A 21537-nucleotide genomic window follows, 5' to 3' on the forward strand; every position below is an offset into this window, starting at 1 on the left:
AAGTCTCTCATCATTTACTCACCGTCATGCCATCCCTGAACACAAGATTTTTAGAAGAAAGATCCATGAAATGCAGGTCAACAGGGTCCAAAACTCTGAAGCTCAAAAAGCACATAAAGGCAGCATAAAAGTAATCCGTACGACTCCAGTGGTTGAATCCATGACTTCAGAAGCGAAATGATAGATATGGGTGTTCATATCTATCATTTCAATATGCTACTTTCAAATAGCCTTCCTAGGTACTCTTCTCTCGAAGAGTTCTTCTTTTGTTTTTGTCGATTCGCAGTCTTTGTGCATATCACCACCTACTGGGCAGGAGGAGGATAATTTATAGGAAAATAGGATTTTAATATTGATCTGCATCTCACCCATACCACAACATCATATCGCTCCTGAAGAAATGGATTTAACCACTAGTGTTATGGATTACTTTTATGCTGCCTTTATGTGTTTTTTGGAGCTTCAAAGTTTTGGACCCTGATGACTTGTATTGTATGGACCAACAGAGCACAAATATTCTCCTAAAAATCTTTGTGTGTGTTCCACAGAAGAAAGAAATTCAGACACATCTGGGAAGGCGTGAGGGTGAGTAAATGATGGGAGATTGTTCTTTTTTGGGGGAACTATTCCTTTAAGACAGGACTTCTAAAGGTTCTAGTTTTACCTGTATCCTGCTGTTCCCCCAGTCTGCCACAATAATGTTCCCATTGACATCCACAGCGACTCCTGTAGGAGCATTAAACTGGCCATTGCCTTCACCATTTGAGCCAAATTTAAGCAAGAATTCACCATCTGCACTGAACACCTACAACAAAGACAGCAGAGAATTACAACCTGCAATTAGTAAACATTATTTTTGATAGGATATATTTTATAAACTTTAAAGAGTCACTATTTAAAGCCATTTGATTGAAAAGATGAACTTGGATATTCATAAATATTCAAAGATTCTCCTGAGTTCCGCATAAGAAATAAAGCCATACAGGTTTGAAATGACAATGATTTTTGGGTGAACTATTCTTCTAATAAATTCTATATCTTGAAAACAGTCATGCATTGTTATGAAAATCATGGAAATCAATAATTTCTATAATAAATAAAGTCCCTGGGGAGAATAGCATGCCTAAGCTTACCTTAACAGAGTGATTATGAAAGTCTGTGATTATTATTTCATTGTTGTTGTTGACTGCTGCAAAATGCGGGCCTTCATAGAAAGAGAGGTGTGGGTTAAATTCATACAGTAGCAAAGTATGATTAAAAAGTTGTAAACTCTTATCAAATATGTTACAGTAATATGTTGTATGTTATTTGTAATTGGGTTTGGAACCTCTAAAGGTGCACTCATTTTTCTTTTTTGTTTCCTTATTAAAAACGTTTTGGTCCTAAAGAAATGAATTTTAATTTTGAAACATGTATAAAATCATGAGCATTCACATGAGGTGAAGATTCCAGTCATATCAGTAACCTTATAAAAGCCATTTTATTCTACATGGACAGGGTCCCTTCATGGGGGCTGCCATTTCAGAATCACATGACCAGCTGAATACTACTCACTGAATCTCAGTAACCGCCTTGTTATTGGAAACTTTTTCTTATGGATTATTTTAATCATGGCTGACTGTGAATAGTGAATTTCTACAATGACATCTGTTACAGAAAACTGTTGTGTTGATGATGCTACATCAACGCCCCTAAGTGTCAGTGTAAGTAAGATGACATATTCGAAAAATTACTGAGTGTACCTAATTTGTATGCTTATGCAACAATGCAAGCTACAACCCTTTATCAGGTGTCTTTACTGCTCTAGATGTGTACCCACCTGCAAACTGTCTGTCACCATTTCCCCTGCTGCCAAACTTTGTGACGAGTTTACCGCTGGGCTGAAAAATGAAAACAGTGCAGGCCTTGTTGTCCACAACGATAACATGTCCATTCTGGTCCACAGATACACCTTTTGGGCCCATTAGCCTGCCTGAACCAAGCTTAGCCTTCAGGAAAATCAGAACAGCATTATAAAAATTGCAGTTGAGGCTCTGCATCCAAGAGATTTTTCAGTAATGAAGCTTTCACAGATAAACTTTCATTTTAAAATGTGCTTGTCCAAACTAATTAAATATATGCGACTCACCTTGTATTTGCCCTCGCTAGAGAAAATGCTAACCCACTTATTGTCATAGTCAGCGATGATGATATCACCATTCGGATGCACAGCCACTCCAGTGGGCCTCTGCAGTTGCCCTGGTGACCGGCCACGCACTCCAAACCGGCTTTGAAACTCTCCTGTATTTGAAAAAATCTGGACAGCACAAAATTGAAATCAGTTATCAGATTTTGCCTAAACATCCCTGCTGAAAAAAAAAAATATCTTAAACAAGCCTAAAGCTGATGCCACACAAACAGACTCCAAACAAGTTGAATTTGGCCAAGCGTGTCACACATGCGGACACTTTTGCATGATCTCGCTCTCTGTGACACACATGCCGATAAAAAATGGTGGAGGGGTGATAGGCATACGACTCGCGTCACGTGAAGCTCACGAAATAACAGGAGTATCGCGTGAGCATAAACAATTGTAATAGAGTGATTTAGGATGTGATTCATGGAGTAACTTTACCTTGTAAAAGTGTGTGATTGTGTATTTATCCCCTCGAGGCTTGCCGTAGAGCGCCTATGTCAAAATTACACTTAATACAAACAGACTTTTGTGTCAGTTTAGTGCAGGAGAAAAATGCAGGAATAATGCTTGGTGATAGAATCACTATGGATTACAATCATCGTATGTGATAATATGCAACTGAGTGTGATCGCAGATGAAAACATTCAGATCAGCATGACATCTTGCCAGTTCTTCAGTGAAAGAAAAAGCTCATTAGTCACTTGACGAAAACACAAGACCCTGTCTTCTGCATCAGAACAACATTTTCAAGCAAGCCTTTTTTTCAGTTATTGAAGCTATTAATTCAGCAGGGAGTCCCAACGGTCAAGTGATTATCGACATCCTGCTTCCAGATGTGTGCTCTGTCTCCCTCTGCCTGGCCGGTGATTATGTAAATAAAGCTCACACCTTAAAATCACTGGAAAAATCAGCTAGTGTGGTGCCGGCTTAAGCTGATTTGCTAGTTTTACCCCCCACCATGTGCCTGCCAGGTAGTCGTGCCCAAATCTCATGGCATTGTTTGAACAGATAGTGGTTCTTGAGTGTTTCAAGACCAAATGTCTTGACATTATACCACAAGAACCAATGACGTTTGATGTTATTGATGTGTCGCCATATTTGATTTCAGCTTTGTTTATGGATTTCATCAATGATTTAATTTGATTTCAAAGTTAATAATGACTTAAATTACAATCTGTTCATCAAACAAAGTGATCGTATGCCTTCAGAAGACTTGGTATATGACGAACAAGTTGCCTGGACTAATTTTATGACACTTTTGGATGCTTTAGTGAGTCACTTTGTACCCGCCATTGTATTGAATTCAGCCAACAAACATTAAATAAATGATTACCTTGTTCTAGGAAATAAGTATTCTGCACTGTAAACCAACTGTAAACCATGATGATGTCATTACTGGAAAAATCAAGTTGTCCTAATTTAATATTACTTGAAATGTCAAGTTTTGGGCTCATAACTCAAACATCTATGTTCCTTGAACTTATTTATCTTTAAAATACATAGACTTAAGATTTGAAGTGTTAATAACGATTGAGTACAAAATTATGGCTATGGGGAATACCCATAATCCCTTGCATTTGAATTATTTAATTATGTTTTCTTGGTCAATGGGAATTGATGGGGGCATTTAAATAATTGTTGTTAAAGGAATAGTTCTCCCAAAAATTACAATTATCATCATGTACTCACCCTCATGCTATCCCAGATGTGTATGCCTTTCTTTCTTCTGCAGAACACAAATTACAATTTTTAGAAGAATATCTCAGCTATGTAGGTCCATTCAATGTAAGTGATTGGGTACCAAAATTTTCAAGATCCAAAAAGCATATGAAGGCAGCATAAAAGTAATCCATTCAACTCCAGTGCTTTAATCCATATCTTCAGAAGTGATATAAGTGTGGGTGAGAAACAGTCCTTTTTTACTATTAATCTCCACTTTCACATTCTTTGTGTTCTTGGCGATTCATATTCCTACTGGGCAAGGAGGAGAATTTATAGTAAAACAGGACTTAAATATTGATCTGTTTCTCAACCACACTTATCATATCACTTCTGAAGATATAGATTTAACCACTTGAGTCATATGGATTACTTTTATATGCCTTAATATGCATTGTGGAGCTTCAGAATTGTTGTTCCCATTTATTTGCATTGTGAGTACCTACAGAGCTGCAATATTCTTCTAAAATGCTTTGTTTGTGTTCAGCAGAAGAAACAAATTCATACACATCTGGATTGGCATGATGGTGAGAAAATAATGAGAGAATCTTCATTTTTTTGGGTGAACATCCCTTTAAGAATTAATTTAGATTTTATCTAATTTGTAGTATTATTTATGTTGTTTAGTTGCAAACAGTTGTTTCATGTGATGACACCATTAGGATGATCAGGGTCCACTTTGGTCAAGTTGGACCCTGTAAATCCTATTTCAGTTCACCTTTTACATGTGGAACTGAAGTTCACATATCCATGCATTTCAGTGGAGAGATAAGTTTATCTACTGATTAACCTAGAATCGTTTATAATCTTCTTTATTTGAGCTGTGTTATTGTATGATCTAAATTTGAGTCAATTCAACTAAAATTATTAAGTAGAAACAAATATATTGCTAAAGCAAAACTGAGTTTAGTCTACTTGCATCTAGTTACCTTAACTTAATTAGTTAAGTTTTGAAGATGACATCAATGATTTCAGTTGAGGGAACGAGGATTACTCAATCAATTTAGCAAAGTCAACTTATCAGGGTTTTCAGCACAGAAGTAAGTCATGCGGGCTTAGAACCACATAATGGCGAGTAAATAATGATTTTCATTTCTGGTTAAACTATTCTTTTAAGAAGCTAAATTCAGGATGGCCAGCCATAAAGTCAGATATTCAGGACCTGCTTACCTGCACACACTGATTGTTACTATCTGCAATCAGGATTTTTCCTGTTGAAGAAGCTGCTGCTCCTTGGAGGTTTGTGAACTCTCCTTTATTCCTCCCTTTTGTTCCTATGAAACAAATAGTACTAAGCTAAAAGACTCAAAGTGAAGGTTACAGAACATCACAACTTTGTGAAGATTAGTCAAATAAAGTTGTGTCTGGCTGTGAAATATTGTCTTGATGTCAGGGTGTTGTGGGTGGTTGCCAGGGCATTTCTATATGTATGCTTTGGGGTTTTGAGTGTTTTTATCATGTTTCAATGCGGTTGCTAGGGCGAAACCAATAAATGTGGTTTCTAAACTTTCTAAATTAATCAGGGTGGTTGCTTATTAGCCCAAGTCAAAAGAGCCATAAACTCTATGATATTCTGGGGGCGTATTACAGAAAACTTCCTATCTTAAGTCTTAAGTTAAGTGTGACAAAGAGGAGGGCGGGGCCAGGCCGAAACAATGGACACTCGGCGCCGCCCTCCTCCTCGTCACAATAAGATAATGCACTTAGGAAATTTTGTTCTGTAATAGCTTTGGTCCTAAATGAGATCCTAACTGAAACTGCCATGGTTACCAAACAGATAAGATGAGATTCTGAATTTAGGATCTTTCTGTAATATGTCCCCTGGTCTCTAGATATGGCTCTGGGCTCTCTTCAATGTAAGTCTATGGGATTTTTTTGGCCCAGCCGAAAGTCGCAAGTCCAGTCGCTTAGAAAAGTGGTGGCACACCTCTCCTCAACAACCTACATGATTTGAGGTGTCATTCATGTAACACAAATGGTGTGAGACAAGTTATGTGCCAAAGTTTAAAGGGTTAAGGATTTTGAAAAACCACTAATTAGCTCACTTAGAACAAAGCATGGGATATTTCTACTCACTTTCAAACAGAATACAATAACTTTGAACTGATCATAGTTCATCCAAGCTTGCGGTCCAGAACCATCTTCTACCCTGTTGAAAAGACCATTTTAGACCAACATGCATTTCCATGATGGTCTAGGCTGGTTTATGCCAATTAGATGCTTGTTTGGAGCACGTCTTGCTGATTTGGTTCTGGTCTATTTGGAAGAGCACATGTTGTTAACCAGCAAACATAACTGATGAACCTAGCAATCAGCATGTTCCTTCTGATGAAGCTAGTGGCTGAAGTAAGTTTTGCTGGTTAAGCAGCCTGGTGGGGACAAAAGCACACCAGCATCCCAGTATTCCATATTGGGGACCAGCATCCATATGCTGGTCCTTTCAGCAGGGTAAAAAGTAGTTAAAGATTTACACCTTATATTAAACCAAGGCTAAAGTCCTGAAATGCCTGTACCTATTTTAAAAATGAGATCATCCTCAATCGGGTTCACTTTCTTCTTTGGGGTACTGAACAAACTTCCTCCTCGCCTCACACCCTTCTGTCGGCTTCTACTCCCTGGAGACTTGGCGCTCCGTTTCCGCGCCCCGCCATCACTGGAACCTGTGGAGGCCGCATTAGCTGCTGTGGTGGTGGGTGGCGAGTCATCCGGAGAGTTGGTGACTTTTAATTTGAAGGGGCTTCCTTTGATATGCTGATCATAAAGTCTCAATGCCAGCCTAAAATCACCCTCCTTATTCACCGTGTATTGGAATTCATACATTCCATTCTTAAGGTCCACAATTTCACCATCTGCAACGCTGCCATCTGGTGTGAAGACTTCTGCTGAGATGATGGCATTACCCGTTTTACATAACCCTCCAGCCTTATCCCTTGTGGTTATGAGGACAGAAGCTGGTTGGCCCACAATGCACTGCTCCAAACCTTCCCCGGATGCCTCGGTCTGACTGGCCACAGCATTGGTGGTGACTATGGTTCCTAGGTTGTGGATGGACTTACGAAGTCCTTCGATCTCCATCATGAGATCCAGCTGGTCGTTCTCCTCTGGTTGAAGGGGGAGGCCCTGGCTGGCCAGGTCACTGAGTCTCTCCCCTACATCTTTATGGGTCTGCAGAACGACAGCTTTGCTTCCACTGTCCAAGGCTTCTTTGGTTAGGCTGCAGTTGTGATTGATGGCAGCTTCTTCTTGCAGAAGAGTGTCCAGCTGAGCCTGCAGAACCTGAAGACACAAAGAAAAACATGTTAAGATACTCTATACAAAAAAAAAAAAAAAAAAAAAAAAAACACATCTCTCTAAAGACATTAACAGCAAGCCCCTATGCAGTGACTCACTTTAAAGTTTTAAAAAGCACCCAAAAGTTTCATAAAATTAATCTATGCGACTTGTGAGTCATTACTTTGTATTTAAGTTGTTATTCACTCTCAGCAATGAGGTTTGATGTTAATGACGTGAGTTGAGGGCACAAATGTAATAAATGGTCCTAAATGAAAAAGACCATAAATGTAACAAACCAAATACAAATACAAATCACTTTATTGTCACACAGCCATATACACAAGTGCAATGGTGTGTGAAATTCTTGGGTGCAGTTCCGATCAACATAGCAGTCGTGACATTGATGAGACACATACCAATTTACAATAACATCAAATTAACACAACACAATTTAAACATCTGTTATACACATAATTACACTCAACAGTATACAAATAATAACATACACTGTACAGTATACAATACGTACTACACATTATTCAATAAAAATAAAAAATAAAAATATATAAAAAAGTATACATATATAGAATGTACAGTATTGTACTGTATTGACATTCAGGCTGTCGGTTGATAGTCAGTTGTTAAGAGAGAACATAATATAATAATAATAATATAATTTATGACAGTCCGGTGTGAGATATAAGAGTAAGGGTAATAAAGTGCAGTGCTGATGTATTTTGATCGTGGGAGATCAAGAGTTCAAAACAAAACGTAAACAAAACAAAACAAAAAGTAAAAAAAAAAAAAAGAAGCCTGTTGTTGATGCATCATGAATAATCACATTACATGTTTTTGTTTAAAGTATGAATAATTGTTTATTAAACACAAAAAATTCAAATGAAAAAATGTTATGCCTTCTGTTATGCATATCAATTATTTTTAATGCACTTGGAAATTATTTATTAGTCATTAATAAACCTATTTATAACCCCTTAACAAAGGGAACATTAACATAAATTGTTACAATTATTACATTTAAGACAAAAAGCAATTACCTTTACACCCTTTTATGCCCAACAGATATTACATTTAGACCCTTACTGCATTTAGGACAAAAAGTTATTTCATTCTGGTAGTTTATTACATTCAGAAAAAAAATTAATTACATTTCGAACCAAAAGTTCCCCTTAATTAAAAGTGTTTACAGCCTTTATTACATTTAGAACCAACAGTTATTTCGTTAAAGGGATAGTTTACTCAAAAATGACAATTCTCTCATCATTTACTCACCCTCATGCCATCCAGGATGTGTATGACTTTCTTTCATCAGCAGAACACAAATGAAGATTTTTAGAAAGATACTTCAGCTCTTTAGGTCCATACAATGCAAGTGAATGGTGATCAGTTCTTTGTAGCTCCAAAAATCACATATAGGCAGCACAAAAGTAATCCATATGATATGTTTAAATCTATATCTTCAGAAGCAATATAATAGGTGTGGGTGAGAAACAGAACGATATTTAAGTCTTTGAGTAACTGAAGGATATGACACACAAAATGGCCTGCTTATATGACACTTTTGCATGCTTATTTAAGTGTTAAAGTGAGTCACCATAGACTGCGAATGCATTTAATCAGAAGATCGTGACATGCGTTAAAATCTATCCTTCTGTGTTCTGCAGAAGAAAGAAATTCATAGGAGTTTGGAATGACATGAGGGTAAGTAAAAAAGGTTGATCTTTTCCTTTAACAGTTGGTAATGCAAGCTTTGCAAATAGACGAACATACCTTCTGCTTCAGTCCATGTGTTACTTCCAGCTCCATGAGCAGGACGCTCTTGCGCGTATCGAGGGTTTTGTGCAGTTCGCTGAAGGAAGAATGGATGTCTTCCTCTATAGAGCTCCTTTGAGTGTTCAACTGCAGCAGAATGTCTCTCAGGCACTGAACTGCTTCGCCTATCTGAGGCAGCCTGTGAATCAGTTCAATGAGTTCATTAACCATCCATTCATCCATCAACCATTATTGAAGAAGTCAGTAGTAAAGCTGTAAGCACTCAGTTAATGACTAAAGCAATTAAGAAATGAAATTCTGTCCAATAAAAAGAGTCTTATTCCTACACCCACACAGAATCTTTTAGCACTTAATGCACTGATTGTGAGAGAATATCTGTGAAAACTTTGCAAAATTGGTTTAAATACAGTGAGGTCCAAATGTGAAAATGCTTCTGAATTATAAGTAATGAAAAGTTTTTTGTTTCGTGTTTTTATTAGTCTTAGTATGTCCACCTTTATCTTTAATTACAGCAAGCACACGAGCTGTTATGTCAGCACGATTTCAGAATGTTCTAAAGATAAAACTAATTTACCTTAACCTATTTTGAGAATGTGTAGATTATATGTTTTGTACAGTGAAAATGTTCCAAAGAGCATCTTGTGTGCTACAATGGAAGCAAGAAATTATCTAATCTTCAAAATAAATGAGTTAACATGGTCAATGTCACAAATTTGCTTACATTTGTTTAGCGACCCAGAAACTGTGCAAAATTATTTCTTATTCCTTTTACATAAAACTTCTATTTCAAAATCTTAAAACATTGTTTATTTCCATGTTAAAAGGTTAAACAATTATGTTTAATATGGTCTCAGGCTCTTGGACCCTAAATGTACAGTAAAATGAGTTAAACAGAGCTGAGAGTATGGCACTTAATTCTCAATTTACCCAAAATGTTGTGTAGAAATCAGTGCATGATGCATATTCGAATTCTATGAAAATCTAGGGTGATATTTGTGGAATTCTGCAGATGTCGGCATAATTATTTCTAAACTAACAAAAGCTTGGAATGTATTTATTTTACCGTACTGAAAATTAGGACTGTTTCTGAGCATATGGGGGACCTAAAGTGAAATCCTATTTGAAAATAATAATAATAATTGAAGAACCTCTCTTTGTGGGGCCCCCTGGTGGCTTGGGGGTTCTAAAAAGCTGCTCAGGCCCTGCTGAAAATCACATTACTGGCGTTATAGACCGACCTGATCTTAGCTGTCTCCACTCTGTCCTGCAGTGCTGTACGTTGTTGGTCTACGATATCTTCCAGGGAATTAGTGGGATGTTCAGCATGCTCCCCAATCATACAGTCCTCGCACACAGCATTCTCACATGCCAAACAGTATAACACAGGCGCCTGCAGACAGCACAGTAACATAATGCAGACATTTCATATTTCTAGATTAGCGATAGGCCGATGTATTGGCCAAGCTGATTCAATATTTGGCCACTTTGACATTGCTGGTATCAGCAGATAATTGTACCCCCTTGGTCAGAACAGAACAGAAATATATCAGGCCCAAAACTTACCAACAGATTTGTCAATGGATAATGCACATTTTTTGTTTCCAATATTTTTTATTAACTTTTGAGTAAATGTTACATTTTAAAATTTTTGTGTAAATCTCATTTGCTAACACTGACTTAGCAACATTTCTTTATATCTACAACACATAAGTTGGTATAACTATATAAGTTATAAATCATAAGATACTATGTTTTTTTGTGGGCACGCTTTAAAATAAGGTTCCATTTGTTAACATTAGTTAACAACATTAGTTATCATGAACTAACAATGAACAATACCTTTTCAGCACTTATTAATCTTGGTTAATGTTCATTTCAACATATAGTAATACATTTTTAAAATCAAAAGTTGTATTAGTTAACAACTAACATGAACAACTCTATTTTTATTAACATTAAGAAATATGTAAAAAAAAAAATATATATGTTGTTCATTGTTTGTTCATGATACTAATGCATTAACTAATGTTAACGAATGGAAACTTATTGTAAAGTGTAACCTTTTTTACCTTATTAATTTGCTGAGTTGTGATAATTAACTAAAGTTGAGGCTCGTCATCTTTACCAAGAATAATTAAATCCATTCATATGTTACATGTCCCAATATTTACATTTATGCATTTCGCAGACGCTTTTATCCAAAGCAACTTACTTACAGGGACAATCCCCCTGGAGCAACCTGGATTTAAGTGCCTTGCTCAAGGACACAATGGTGATGGCTGTGGGGATTGAACCAGCAACCTTTGGATTACCAGTTATGTGCTTTAGCCCACTACGCCACCACCACTATATATAAACAAATAACTTCCACACTTCCAAAAAACAAGTACGCTATTATGCAAATTGTGAGTATATGTACTCCTTTTTTCAATTGTCACTACGACAGGAAGAGTTCTATAAAATATTCCTTGTGGTGAACAATTGAACCAGGTGACATTCCAGGAGCCAGTTTATGGCAGAGCCCCTCCCTAACATTCAAGGCAAAGAGGAGTGGCTCCATTTTGATTGGATCATGGCAGGACCAACACAAACAAATGTCAAGCACAGCCATCAGATAAGCTGCTCAGACAACTTTTTTGTAAGTTATTCTTGTTTATATTTTTGTAAATAGAACTCATTTTATTACAACTGTGTGTTCCCTGTGTTGATGATACAGAAGAGCTCTAAAGTGTTAGGCTGAATCTCATGAATCCTTCAGATTAATCAAATGACCAGCTCCCTCCAATTTACATATTTCTAATTAATTGAATGGTCCATTTGGATCATTCTTTTACTGTTAAGGTGAAACTCCTTAGCTGGTGCCCCGAGGATGGAGGGAGGGGCCGTCTGTTATTAATAAACGCACAGACCTTAAGTGACGTGAGATCAAAAATCACCACATACTTTGGTGTCTTGTGTGAGGACCAGTTCATTTCAGTTGGTGCCAGTGTGATTCTCACTACTTCCCTGACATATGAGGACACTTAGCTGAATATTTTAACTTCTGATATGATTTAGAGGAGCCAGCTGAGATCAGAGTACACTTTGATATTTAAAAAAATTTTCCGGGACCAAAAGCCTATGCTCATGGTAAATATTATGCCTATGAGATTTTTTTCACCCATCTGTGTAATTATTTTAAGATGTAAGTTTATGTGTGTTTATGTGCATGTGTTTACTAAATAGATCTCACTTTTCCTTTGTGTTGAAAGCAAATTAGTCCTGTTCCCTTGCCAGGCGGTGCCTCCAGTACAGTACATTCCTCACTGCTGCTATCAGGAGAACCTTGCAGTGCCTCCATGCGGTTGGATGGTGTAACTGCAGCCACAACGCAAGGATGCAGAAAGCACAAACCTGAAACAGAAGAGAAATATGAATATTGGGAAAATTTGACGAGTGAGTTTGAGCCTACGCACAAAAACAGACTGGAATTGCTGTATCAAGCAATTTTCAAATAGTCATTACATGATTACTGCATAGATTTATATACACACTTACATTGTGCCCTTTTCTTCATTTCAGATTCTCTCTATAGAATATAACTGCATTGTTATTTGGTATAAAACTCACTTTCTCACTGTTTACAGGAAAAAAATAACAGAAGTAAAACTAAACTTCAGTAAAACTAACCTAAGTAAATCCTTTTGCTTTGGACAGGTGCATTTCTACTCACTAAAAAAAGAGTCATCCCTAAATGGCCCTACCATTTTTTGCATTACACTTTTTAGAAGTAAATACATCTCATGCTCATTTAATGTCAGCATAACTAGACAACCTTTGTTAGATGTACACAAATGTATCAATTCATCCAATTTGATTTACTTAAAAAGGTATGTCACACGAATAAGATTTAACAACTAATAGCACATTGTTTTATTGAATATTTTTATAATATGTAACAAGTTCGCAGTTAAGTGAAAGGAGAAAGCGGGAGACGGCGAATCCAACTCAAAAGGTATGTTTATTTTAGAACTCAAAATCACACTTTTCAGCGCAACAATTCAACTCAAAATCACACTTTTCAGGGGCAACGATTCAGCACAGTCTCTGGGTGTGTGTGGGTAGCTCTCTCTCTCACTGTGTCTGGCTTGCCCTTAAATCCGTCTCCAACTCTAACTGCAATGACAAACAGCTGTTAGAGACAATCATTGACAGGTGATGATTCTTACCGTTCTCATCTCCTGATCTCACTCTCCATTCACAAGCCGGCGCTCAACCACGCCCCCCCCCCCCCCGATTTCATTCCCCAACAGCCATCTGTGCCCCCGGCCTATGGACAACCTCGAACTTAAACAGCTGAAGAGCCAGGTACCAACAGGTAATACGCACATTGGTAACCTTCATGTGATGGAGCCACTGGAGCGGGGCGTGGTCCGAACAGAGGGTGAAAGCCCATCCCAGGAGGTAGTACCGAAGGGTGAAGACCACCCACTTGATTGCCAGAATTCATTCTCCACGGTGCTGTACCTCACCTCTCTTGCCGAAAGCTTCCGGCTGATATACAGCACCGGGCGCTCCTCCCCCTCGACCACCTGTGGCAACACGGCTCCCAACCCCCTGTCTGACGCGTTGGTATGAAAAACAACAGGGAGAGTAAAATCCGGAGCATGCAACAACAGCCTGCCACAAAGCGCAGCTTTCACCTGCATAAAAGTCTGTTGGTATGGCTCCAACCACTGGACCGGGTCTGGGCCTCCCTTTTTAGGGAGAATAATTAGGCACAAACATTCTATAATAGCCAGAATAATAGTAGTCAAATTAAAACGAGCCATGCCCAACCGATCAAGCATTTCGTCAGTACGAGGCACTGGATACACGTCAAACTTAGACACTGCATTGATCTTTCTATAATCCACAAAGAACGGGACCAAGCCATCGCTTTTTGGAACCAGCACCACCAGGCTGGCCCAGTCACTGTGGGATTCTTCTATTACCCCCATATCAAGCATGGCCTTTAATTTTTGCTGTTTGTAGGTCCCTCTTCCCAATTTTCCCTCACGACGTCTATGACACCGCGAGGCTAACGCCCATACAATAATTCAAATGGGGAGAACACTGTGGAGGCTTGCGGGACCTATCGTACTGCAAATAACGGGTTCAAGCCACTTATCCCAATTCCGAGCACCTTCGTGCACAAACTTACGGCCCATATTTTTCAGGGTTTTATTAAACCATTCGACCAAACCGTCTGTTTGTGGGTGGTACATGCTTGTCAGAATCGATTTAATACCCAATAATTCATACAGCTCACGTAGAGTAAGTGACATGAAAGTAGTGCCTTGATCAGTGAGGATTTCTTTCGGAATCCCCACTTGGGAGATGATTATGAAAAGTGCCTCCGCAACACTATGTGCTGAAATGTTGCATAGAGGCACTGCTTCCAGATATCGCGTTGTTTAGTCCACCAAAACCAAAACAAAGCGATGTCTGCATGCGTTCCACTCTAATGGCCTGACGAGGTCCATACCAATTCTTTCGAAGGGGACCTCGATCAAAGGAAACGGGCGCAAAGGCGCTCTTGGGTTGGCCGGCGGATTCATCAACTGACATTCACGGCATGCTGCACACCTTCTGCGAACATCCCCACGAATGCCCGGCCAATGGAAACGGGCCATTAGATGGTTCAGTGTCTTTTCCTGCCCTAAGTGACCTGCCATCGGATTATGATGAGCCATCTGGAATAGTATTTCCTGACGGCTCTTCTGTATCAACAACTGGGTTGAATCCTCTTTTGTCTGACAGTCCTGCATCACTCAATACAACCAATCATTTATAAAAGAAAAGTACAGATATGTGAGTGCAATGTTTGGCTGAAGACACTGACCATCAATTACTTTCACTTGGTTCAAGGCGTGCCTAAGGGTTTCGTCTCGTGTCTGCTAAAGAGGGAAATCCCCTGCAGGGAATCCTCTAAGAGCTGGGGCAGCCGACACTTCCCCCTCCCTTAAGTCATCTTGCCGTGGAGCTGAAGTAGACCGCCATGGCTCCACCTCCCCAGCCATCGCATCACAAACCACACACCAAGGAAAATGTTTTTAAATATCAAAGTGTACTCTGATCTCAGCTGGCTCCTCTAAATCATATCAGAAGTTAAAAGATTCAGCTAAGTGTCCTCAAATGTCAGGGAAGTAGTGAGAATCACACTGGCACCAACTGAAATGAACTGGTCCTCACACAAGACACCAAAGTATGTGGTGATTTTTGATCTCACGTCACTTAAGATCTGTGTGTTTATTAATATCAGACGGCCCCTCCCTCCATCCTTGGGGCAGCAGCTAAGGAGTTTCACCTTAACAGTAAAAGAATGATCCAAATGGACCATTCAATTAATTAGAAATATGTAAATTGGAGGGAGCTGGTCATTTGATTAATCTGAAGGATACAGGACCCATCTGCACAAATTTCCCTCAATAAAGCTGTAAATGCTGGCCAATTCGTACCCAATATTAGCAGATGGGTGAGGCGGGGATTAACCGCTGCCTCAACACTATGCTTTTGTCCCCAGAATTGAATAGTCAGCATCACTACCGGATAACACCACAACCAACAGTTTTTTCCACCAGGCTATCCATCTCATGAACAAATAAAACTGCCCCTTTGAGCAATAATGAATGTGCAATACACAGCTTAGTCTTTCTATATTATCCAACACATCCTACCTCTTCTGCCATTACATTCCCTTGCACTGTATATAACCGATTTGTATTTAGATTTGCACTACGTATGTGTGTGTGTGTGTGTGTGTGTGTGTATGTATATATATGTATATGTGTATATATGTGTATATGTATTTATATATATATATATATGTATGTGTGTATATACAGGTGCATCTCAATAAATTAGAATGTCATGAAAAAGTTCATTATTTCAGTAATTCAACTCAAATTGTGAAACTCGTGTATAAATAAATTCAATGCACACAGACTGAAGTAGTTTAAGTCTTTGGTTCTTTAAATTGTGATGATTTTGGCTCACATTTAACAAAAACCCACCAATGCACTATCTCAAAAAATTAGAATATGGTGATATGCCAATCAGCTAATCAACTCAAAACACCTGCAAAGGTTTCCTGAGCCTTCAAAATGGTCTCTCAGTTTGGTTCACTAGGCTACACAATCATGGGGAAGACTGCTGATCTGACAGTTGTCCAGAAGACAATCATTGACACCCTTCACAAGGAGGGTAAGCCACAAACATTCATTGCCAAAGAAGCTGGCTGTTCACAGAGTGCTGTATCAAAGCATGTTAACAGAAAGTTGAGTGGAAGGAAAAAGTGTGGAAGAAAAAGATGCACAACCAACCGAGAGAACCGCAGCCTTATGAGGATTGTCAAGCAAAATCGATTCAAGAATTTGGGTGAACTTCACAAGGAATGGACTGAGGCTGGGGTCAAGGCATCAAGAGCCACCACACACAGATGTGTCAAGGAATTTGGCTACAGTTGTTGTATTCCTCTTGTTAAGCCACTCCTGAACCACAGACAACGTCAGAGGCATCTTACCTGGGCTAAGGAGAAGAAGAACTGGACTGTTGCCCAGTGGTCCAAAGTCCTCTTTTCAGATGAGAGCAAGTTTTGTATTTCATTTGGAAACCAAGGTCCTAGAGTCTGGAGGAAGGGTGAAGAAGCTCATAGCCCAAGTTGCTTGAAGTCCAGTGTTAAGTTTCCACAGTCAGTGATGATTTGGGGTGCAATGTCATCTGCTGGTGTTGGTCCATTGTGTTTTTTGAAAACCAAAGTCACTGCACCCGTTTACCAAGAAATTTTGGAGCACTTCATGCTTCCTTCTGCTGACCAGCTTTTTAAAGATGCTGATTTCATTTTCCAGCAGGATTTGGCACCTGCCCACACTGCCAAAAGCACCAAAAGTTGGTTAAATGACCATGGTGTTGGTGTGCTTGACTGGCCAGCAAACTCACCAGACCTGAACCCCATAGAGAATCTATGGGGTATTGTCAAGAGGAAAATGAGAAACAAGAGACCAAAAAACGCAGATGAGCTGAAGGCCACTGTCAAAGAAACCTGGGCTTCCATACCACCTCAGCAGTGCCACAAACTGATCACCTCCATGCCACGCCGAATTGAGGCAGTAATTAAAGCAAAAGGAGCCCCTACCAAGTATTGAGTACATATACAGTAAATGAACATACTTTCCAGAAGGCCAACAATTCACTAAAAAAATTTTTTTTTATTGGTCTTATGATGTATTCTAATTTTTTGAGATAGTGAATTGGTGGGTTTTTGTTAAATGTGAGCCAAAATCATCACAATTAAAAGAACCAAAGACTTAAACTACTTCAGTCTGTGTGCACTGAATTTATTTAATACACGAGTTTCACAATTTGAGTTGAATTACTGAAATAAATGAACTTTTCCACGACATTCTAATTTATTGAGATGCACCTGTATGTGTATATGTATTTATATATATATATATGTATGTGTGTGTATGTGTGTGAATGTGTATGTATGTGTGTGTGTGTATATATATATATATATATATATATCAGTTGTGCTCAAAAGTTTGCATACCCTAGCAGAAATTGTGAAATTTTGGCATTGATTTTGAAAATATGACTGATCATGCAAAAAAACTGTCTTTTATTTAAGGATAGTGATCATATGAAGCCATTTATTATCACATAGTTGTTTGGCTCCTTTTTAAATCATAATGATAACAGAAATCACCCAAATGGCCCTGATCAAAACTTTACTTACCCTTGAATGTTTGGCCAAGGTGACACACACAGGTTTAAATGGCAATTAAAGGTTAATTTCCCACACTTGTGGCTTTTTAAATTGCAATTAGTGTCTGTGTATAAATAGTCAATGAGTTTGTTAGCTCTCACGTGGATGCACTGAGCAGGCTAGATACTGAGCCATGGGGAGCAGAAAAGAACTGTCAAAAGACCTGCATAACAAGGTAAATGGAACTTTATAAAGATGGAAAAGGATATAAAAAGATATCCAAAGCCTTGAAAATGGCAGTCAGTACTGTTCAATCACTTATTAAGAAGTGGAAATTCGGGGATCTCTTGATACCAAGCCAAGGTCAGGAAGACCAAGAAAGTTCCCTATCTGTCACTCACTCGACGTTGTGTCGATGTAGTGACACTAGGGGTCACTCTTGGGAGCCCGAGACACCTCTCGTCTTTGATAAAAGGCCAATGAAAAGTGGTATTTGCATGCCACTCCCCCGGATATATGGGTATAAAAGGAGCTGGTATGCAACCACTCATTCAGATTTTCTCTTCAGAGCTGAACGGTCATGCTCATTGAGCTGAATACTACTGTTCATTCACCTCTGCTGGATCTGACGGCGCATTTCAGCAGCTTCTCCCTCCTCTGCACTGGTGCACCGCAGAGAACGCCCCTGGTTGCTTCGGCAGAAAAACAAGAGAGTATATTTTCTGAAAGAGCTTTTCCTCCTCTAAAAGAGTATATATTTCTCTAAAAGAGCAGCACACACGGAATGTCTTTTTAAAGATGCGTCTTTTTAAAGATGCCTTTCCGATTGTGTGTTATTCCTGGTTGTGGTCGTTATCTCTCAACTTCGGACGCAAAAACGCATTCTGGCAAGCGTCCGGCATCAAGATTGGTTCGCGCCGGTAGACCTGAAGGATGCATACTTCCACGTCTAGATCCTTCCTCAACACAGACCCTTCCTGCGGTTTGCATTCGAGAGTCAGGCGTATCAGTACAAAGTCCTCCCTTTTGGCCTGTCCCTGTCTCCTCGCATCTTTACGAAGATAGCAGAGGCTGCCCTTGCCCTGTTAAGGGAGGTGGGCATTCGCATTCTCAACTATCTTGACGACTGGCTAATCCTAGCTCACTCTGGAGACATGTTGTGCGCACACAGGGACCTGGTGCTATCACACCTCAGCCGACTATGGCTTCGGGTCAGCTGGGAAAAGAGCAAGCTCCTCCCGGTTCAGAGCATCTCTTTTCTCGGTTTGGAGTTGGACTCAGTCTCCTTGACAGCGCGCCTTACGAACAAGTGCGCCCAGTCAGTGCTGGCCTGTTTGAAGGCGTTCAAACAGAAAACAGCGGTTCCACTGAAACTTTTTCAGATGCTCCTGGGGCATATGACATCCTCGGTGGTGGCCACCCCGCTCGGGTTGATGCATATGAGGCCGCTTCAGCACTGGCTCCAGACTCGAGTCCCGAGATGGGCATGGTGCTACGGGACACATCGCGTGGCCATCACGCCGGTCTGTCACCGTCTTTTCAGCCCTTGGACCGACCTCTCATTTCTACGGGCAGGTGTTCCTGCCCATCGTGGTCACGACAGGCGCCTCCAAAATGGGCTGGGGTGCTGTTTGCAATGGGCACACAGCCGCCGGCCTCTGGACGGGTCCGTGACTGCATTGGCACATCAACTGCCTCGAGTTGTTGGCAATTCTGCTCGCCCTGCGGAGATTCTGGCCGTTGATCCTGGGCAAGCATGTGTTAGTTTGGTCAGACAACACGGTAACGGTGGCATACGTCAACCGCCAAGACGGTCTGCACTCTCGTTGTATGTCACAACTTGCCCGCCGTCTCCTTCTCTGAAGTCAGCAGCACTTCAAGTCGCTGCGAGCCACTCACATCCCAGGCAACCTCAACACTAAAGCGGACGCGCTGTCATGGCAGGTTACCCTCAGGGGAGAGTGGAGTCCACCCTCAGGTGGTCCAGATGATTTGGAGTCGATTCGGACGGGCACAGGTGGACCTGTTCGCCTCCCAAGAATCCTCCCACTGCCCGCTCTGGTACACCCTCACCGAGGCTCCCCTTAGCATAGACGCGCTGGCACACAGCTGGCCCCCTGGCCTACGCAAATATGCATTTCCCCCAGTGAGCCTGCTTGCACAGACCCTGTGCAAGGTCAGGGAGGACGAGGAGCAGGTCGTCCTGGTAGCACCCTACTGGCCCACCCAGACATGGTTCTCGGACCTCACGCTCCTCGCGACAGCTCCCCCCTGGCGAATTCTCCTGAGGAAGAACCTTCTTTCTCAGGGACTGGGCACCCTCTGGCACCCACGCCCAGACCTCTGGAATCTCCATGTCTGGCCCCTGGATGGGATGCGGTGGTAGACACGATCACCCAGGCTAGGGCCCTCTCTACGAGGCGCCTGTATGCCTTTAAGTGGCGTCTGTTTGCTAAGTGGTGTTCTTACCGACGCGAAGACCCCCAGAGAGGCGCAATCGGATCAGTGCTTTCCTTCCTGCGGGAGAGGTTGGAAGGGAGGCTGTCCCCTACCACCTTGAAGGTGTACGTTGCCGCCATAGCAGCACACCACGACGCAGTCGACGGTAAGTCCTTAGGGAAGCACGACCTGATCATCAGGTTCCTAAGAGGCGCCGGGAGGCTGAATCCCTCCAGACCGCGCCTCGTTCCCTCATGGGACCTCTCTGTAGTTCTTCAGGGTCTACAGAGAGCCCCCTTTGAGCCTTTGCAGTCAGCCGAGCTTAAGGCACTCTCCTTGAAGACTGCCCTCCTGACTGCGCTCACTTCCATCAAGAGGGTAGGTGACCTGCAAGCGTTCTCTGTCAGCGAAACGTGCCTGGAGTTCGGTCCGGATTACTCTCACGTGATCCTGAGACCCCGACCGGGCTATATGCCCAAGGTTCCCACCACCCCTTTTAGGGACCAGGTGGTGAACCTGCAAGCCCTGCCCCAGGAGGAGGCAGACCCAGCCCTGTCGTTGCTGTGTCCGGTGCGCACTTTACGCATCTATTTGGATTGCATGCAGAGCTTTAGAATCTCTGAGCAGCTCTTTGTCTGCTTTGGTGCACAACGGAAAGGAAGCGCTGTCTCCAAGCAGAGGATCGCCCACTGGCTCATTGACGCCATAACTATGGCATATGTCGCCCAGGACATGCCGCCCCCGGTAGGGCTATGAGCCCATTCTACCAGGGGTGTAGCAGCTTCCTGGGCCCTCTCTAACAGACATTTGCTGGGCAACACCCAACACCTTTGCAAGGTTCTACAACCTCCGGGTGGAACTGGTTTCATCCCAGGTAGTGGCACGCAATACAAGCGGATAAGCCCGGGATAGCCGGCCGGGTGTATCGCTTGCACATAGCGCCTTCCACCTCCTTTTGAGCTGAAGACGTGTGCCATTAATTCCCAGTAGTGCTCACAAGTTTGTTCCCTGGTTGACTTCCTCCGAGCCCTGTGGCAGTCGAGTTTTCGGAGATATTCGCTGCCGGCCCAGTACACGCGCTCTCTAAGAGTCCTGTTCTGGGGTAGGTGCTCCGCATGTGGCGGTTCCCTGTAAGGCTAACCCCATGCGATATATATCTTCCGCTAATTCGTTTCCCTGTTGGCAAACTGCGTCTTCCTTTGGCAGAGCCCCTCTGCCCCAGTCTCCATGTTTGTAGTAACTTCTCCCCCATTGGGCAGGATCTACCTTGAAGACTCTCCACATGGTTGGAAAGACCATGTGATGTATCCTTCCACTAAAATATCCCCCCCTCTCTTTGGGTGAGGTGTGGTCTCTGCTGTGTCTTCCCCTTGGGAGGGACACCCCCCGACTGGACCTGGCAGCCCAGTCG

At 41.3% G+C, this 21537-nt stretch overlaps 1 protein-coding gene across 3 annotated transcripts in view; it reads right to left on the reverse strand.

The window, feature by feature from the left end:
• The window catches only part of LOC127445492 (tripartite motif-containing protein 2-like), a 42147-nt gene that overhangs the window by 974 nt on the left and 19636 nt on the right, over nt 1-21537 (reverse strand). For 2 of the 3 annotated variants that reach the window (XM_051705614.1, XM_051705613.1), the window contains 9 exons: nt 12192-12352; nt 10198-10349; nt 8957-9137; nt 6409-7171; nt 5066-5169; nt 2129-2296; nt 1820-1988; nt 1134-1204; nt 665-805 (listed from right to left, as the gene is read on the reverse strand). In XM_051705614.1, the coding sequence (XP_051561574.1) occupies nt 665-805; nt 1134-1204; nt 1820-1988; nt 2129-2296; nt 5066-5169; nt 6409-7171; nt 8957-9137; nt 10198-10349; nt 12192-12299 (1857 nt within the window). In that variant the 5' untranslated portion in view covers nt 12300-12352. Of the gene's footprint in view, nt 1-664; nt 806-1133; nt 1205-1819; nt 1989-2128; nt 2297-5065; nt 5170-6408; nt 7172-8956; nt 9138-10197; nt 10350-12191; nt 13209-21537 lie in introns of those variants that run through there. The other variant, XM_051705615.1, reaches the window with a different exon arrangement.

The sequence above is a fragment of the Myxocyprinus asiaticus genome, chromosome 8, assembly GCF_019703515.2.
Source record: "Myxocyprinus asiaticus isolate MX2 ecotype Aquarium Trade chromosome 8, UBuf_Myxa_2, whole genome shotgun sequence".
NCBI classification, from domain to species: domain Eukaryota; kingdom Metazoa; phylum Chordata; class Actinopteri; order Cypriniformes; family Catostomidae; genus Myxocyprinus; species Myxocyprinus asiaticus.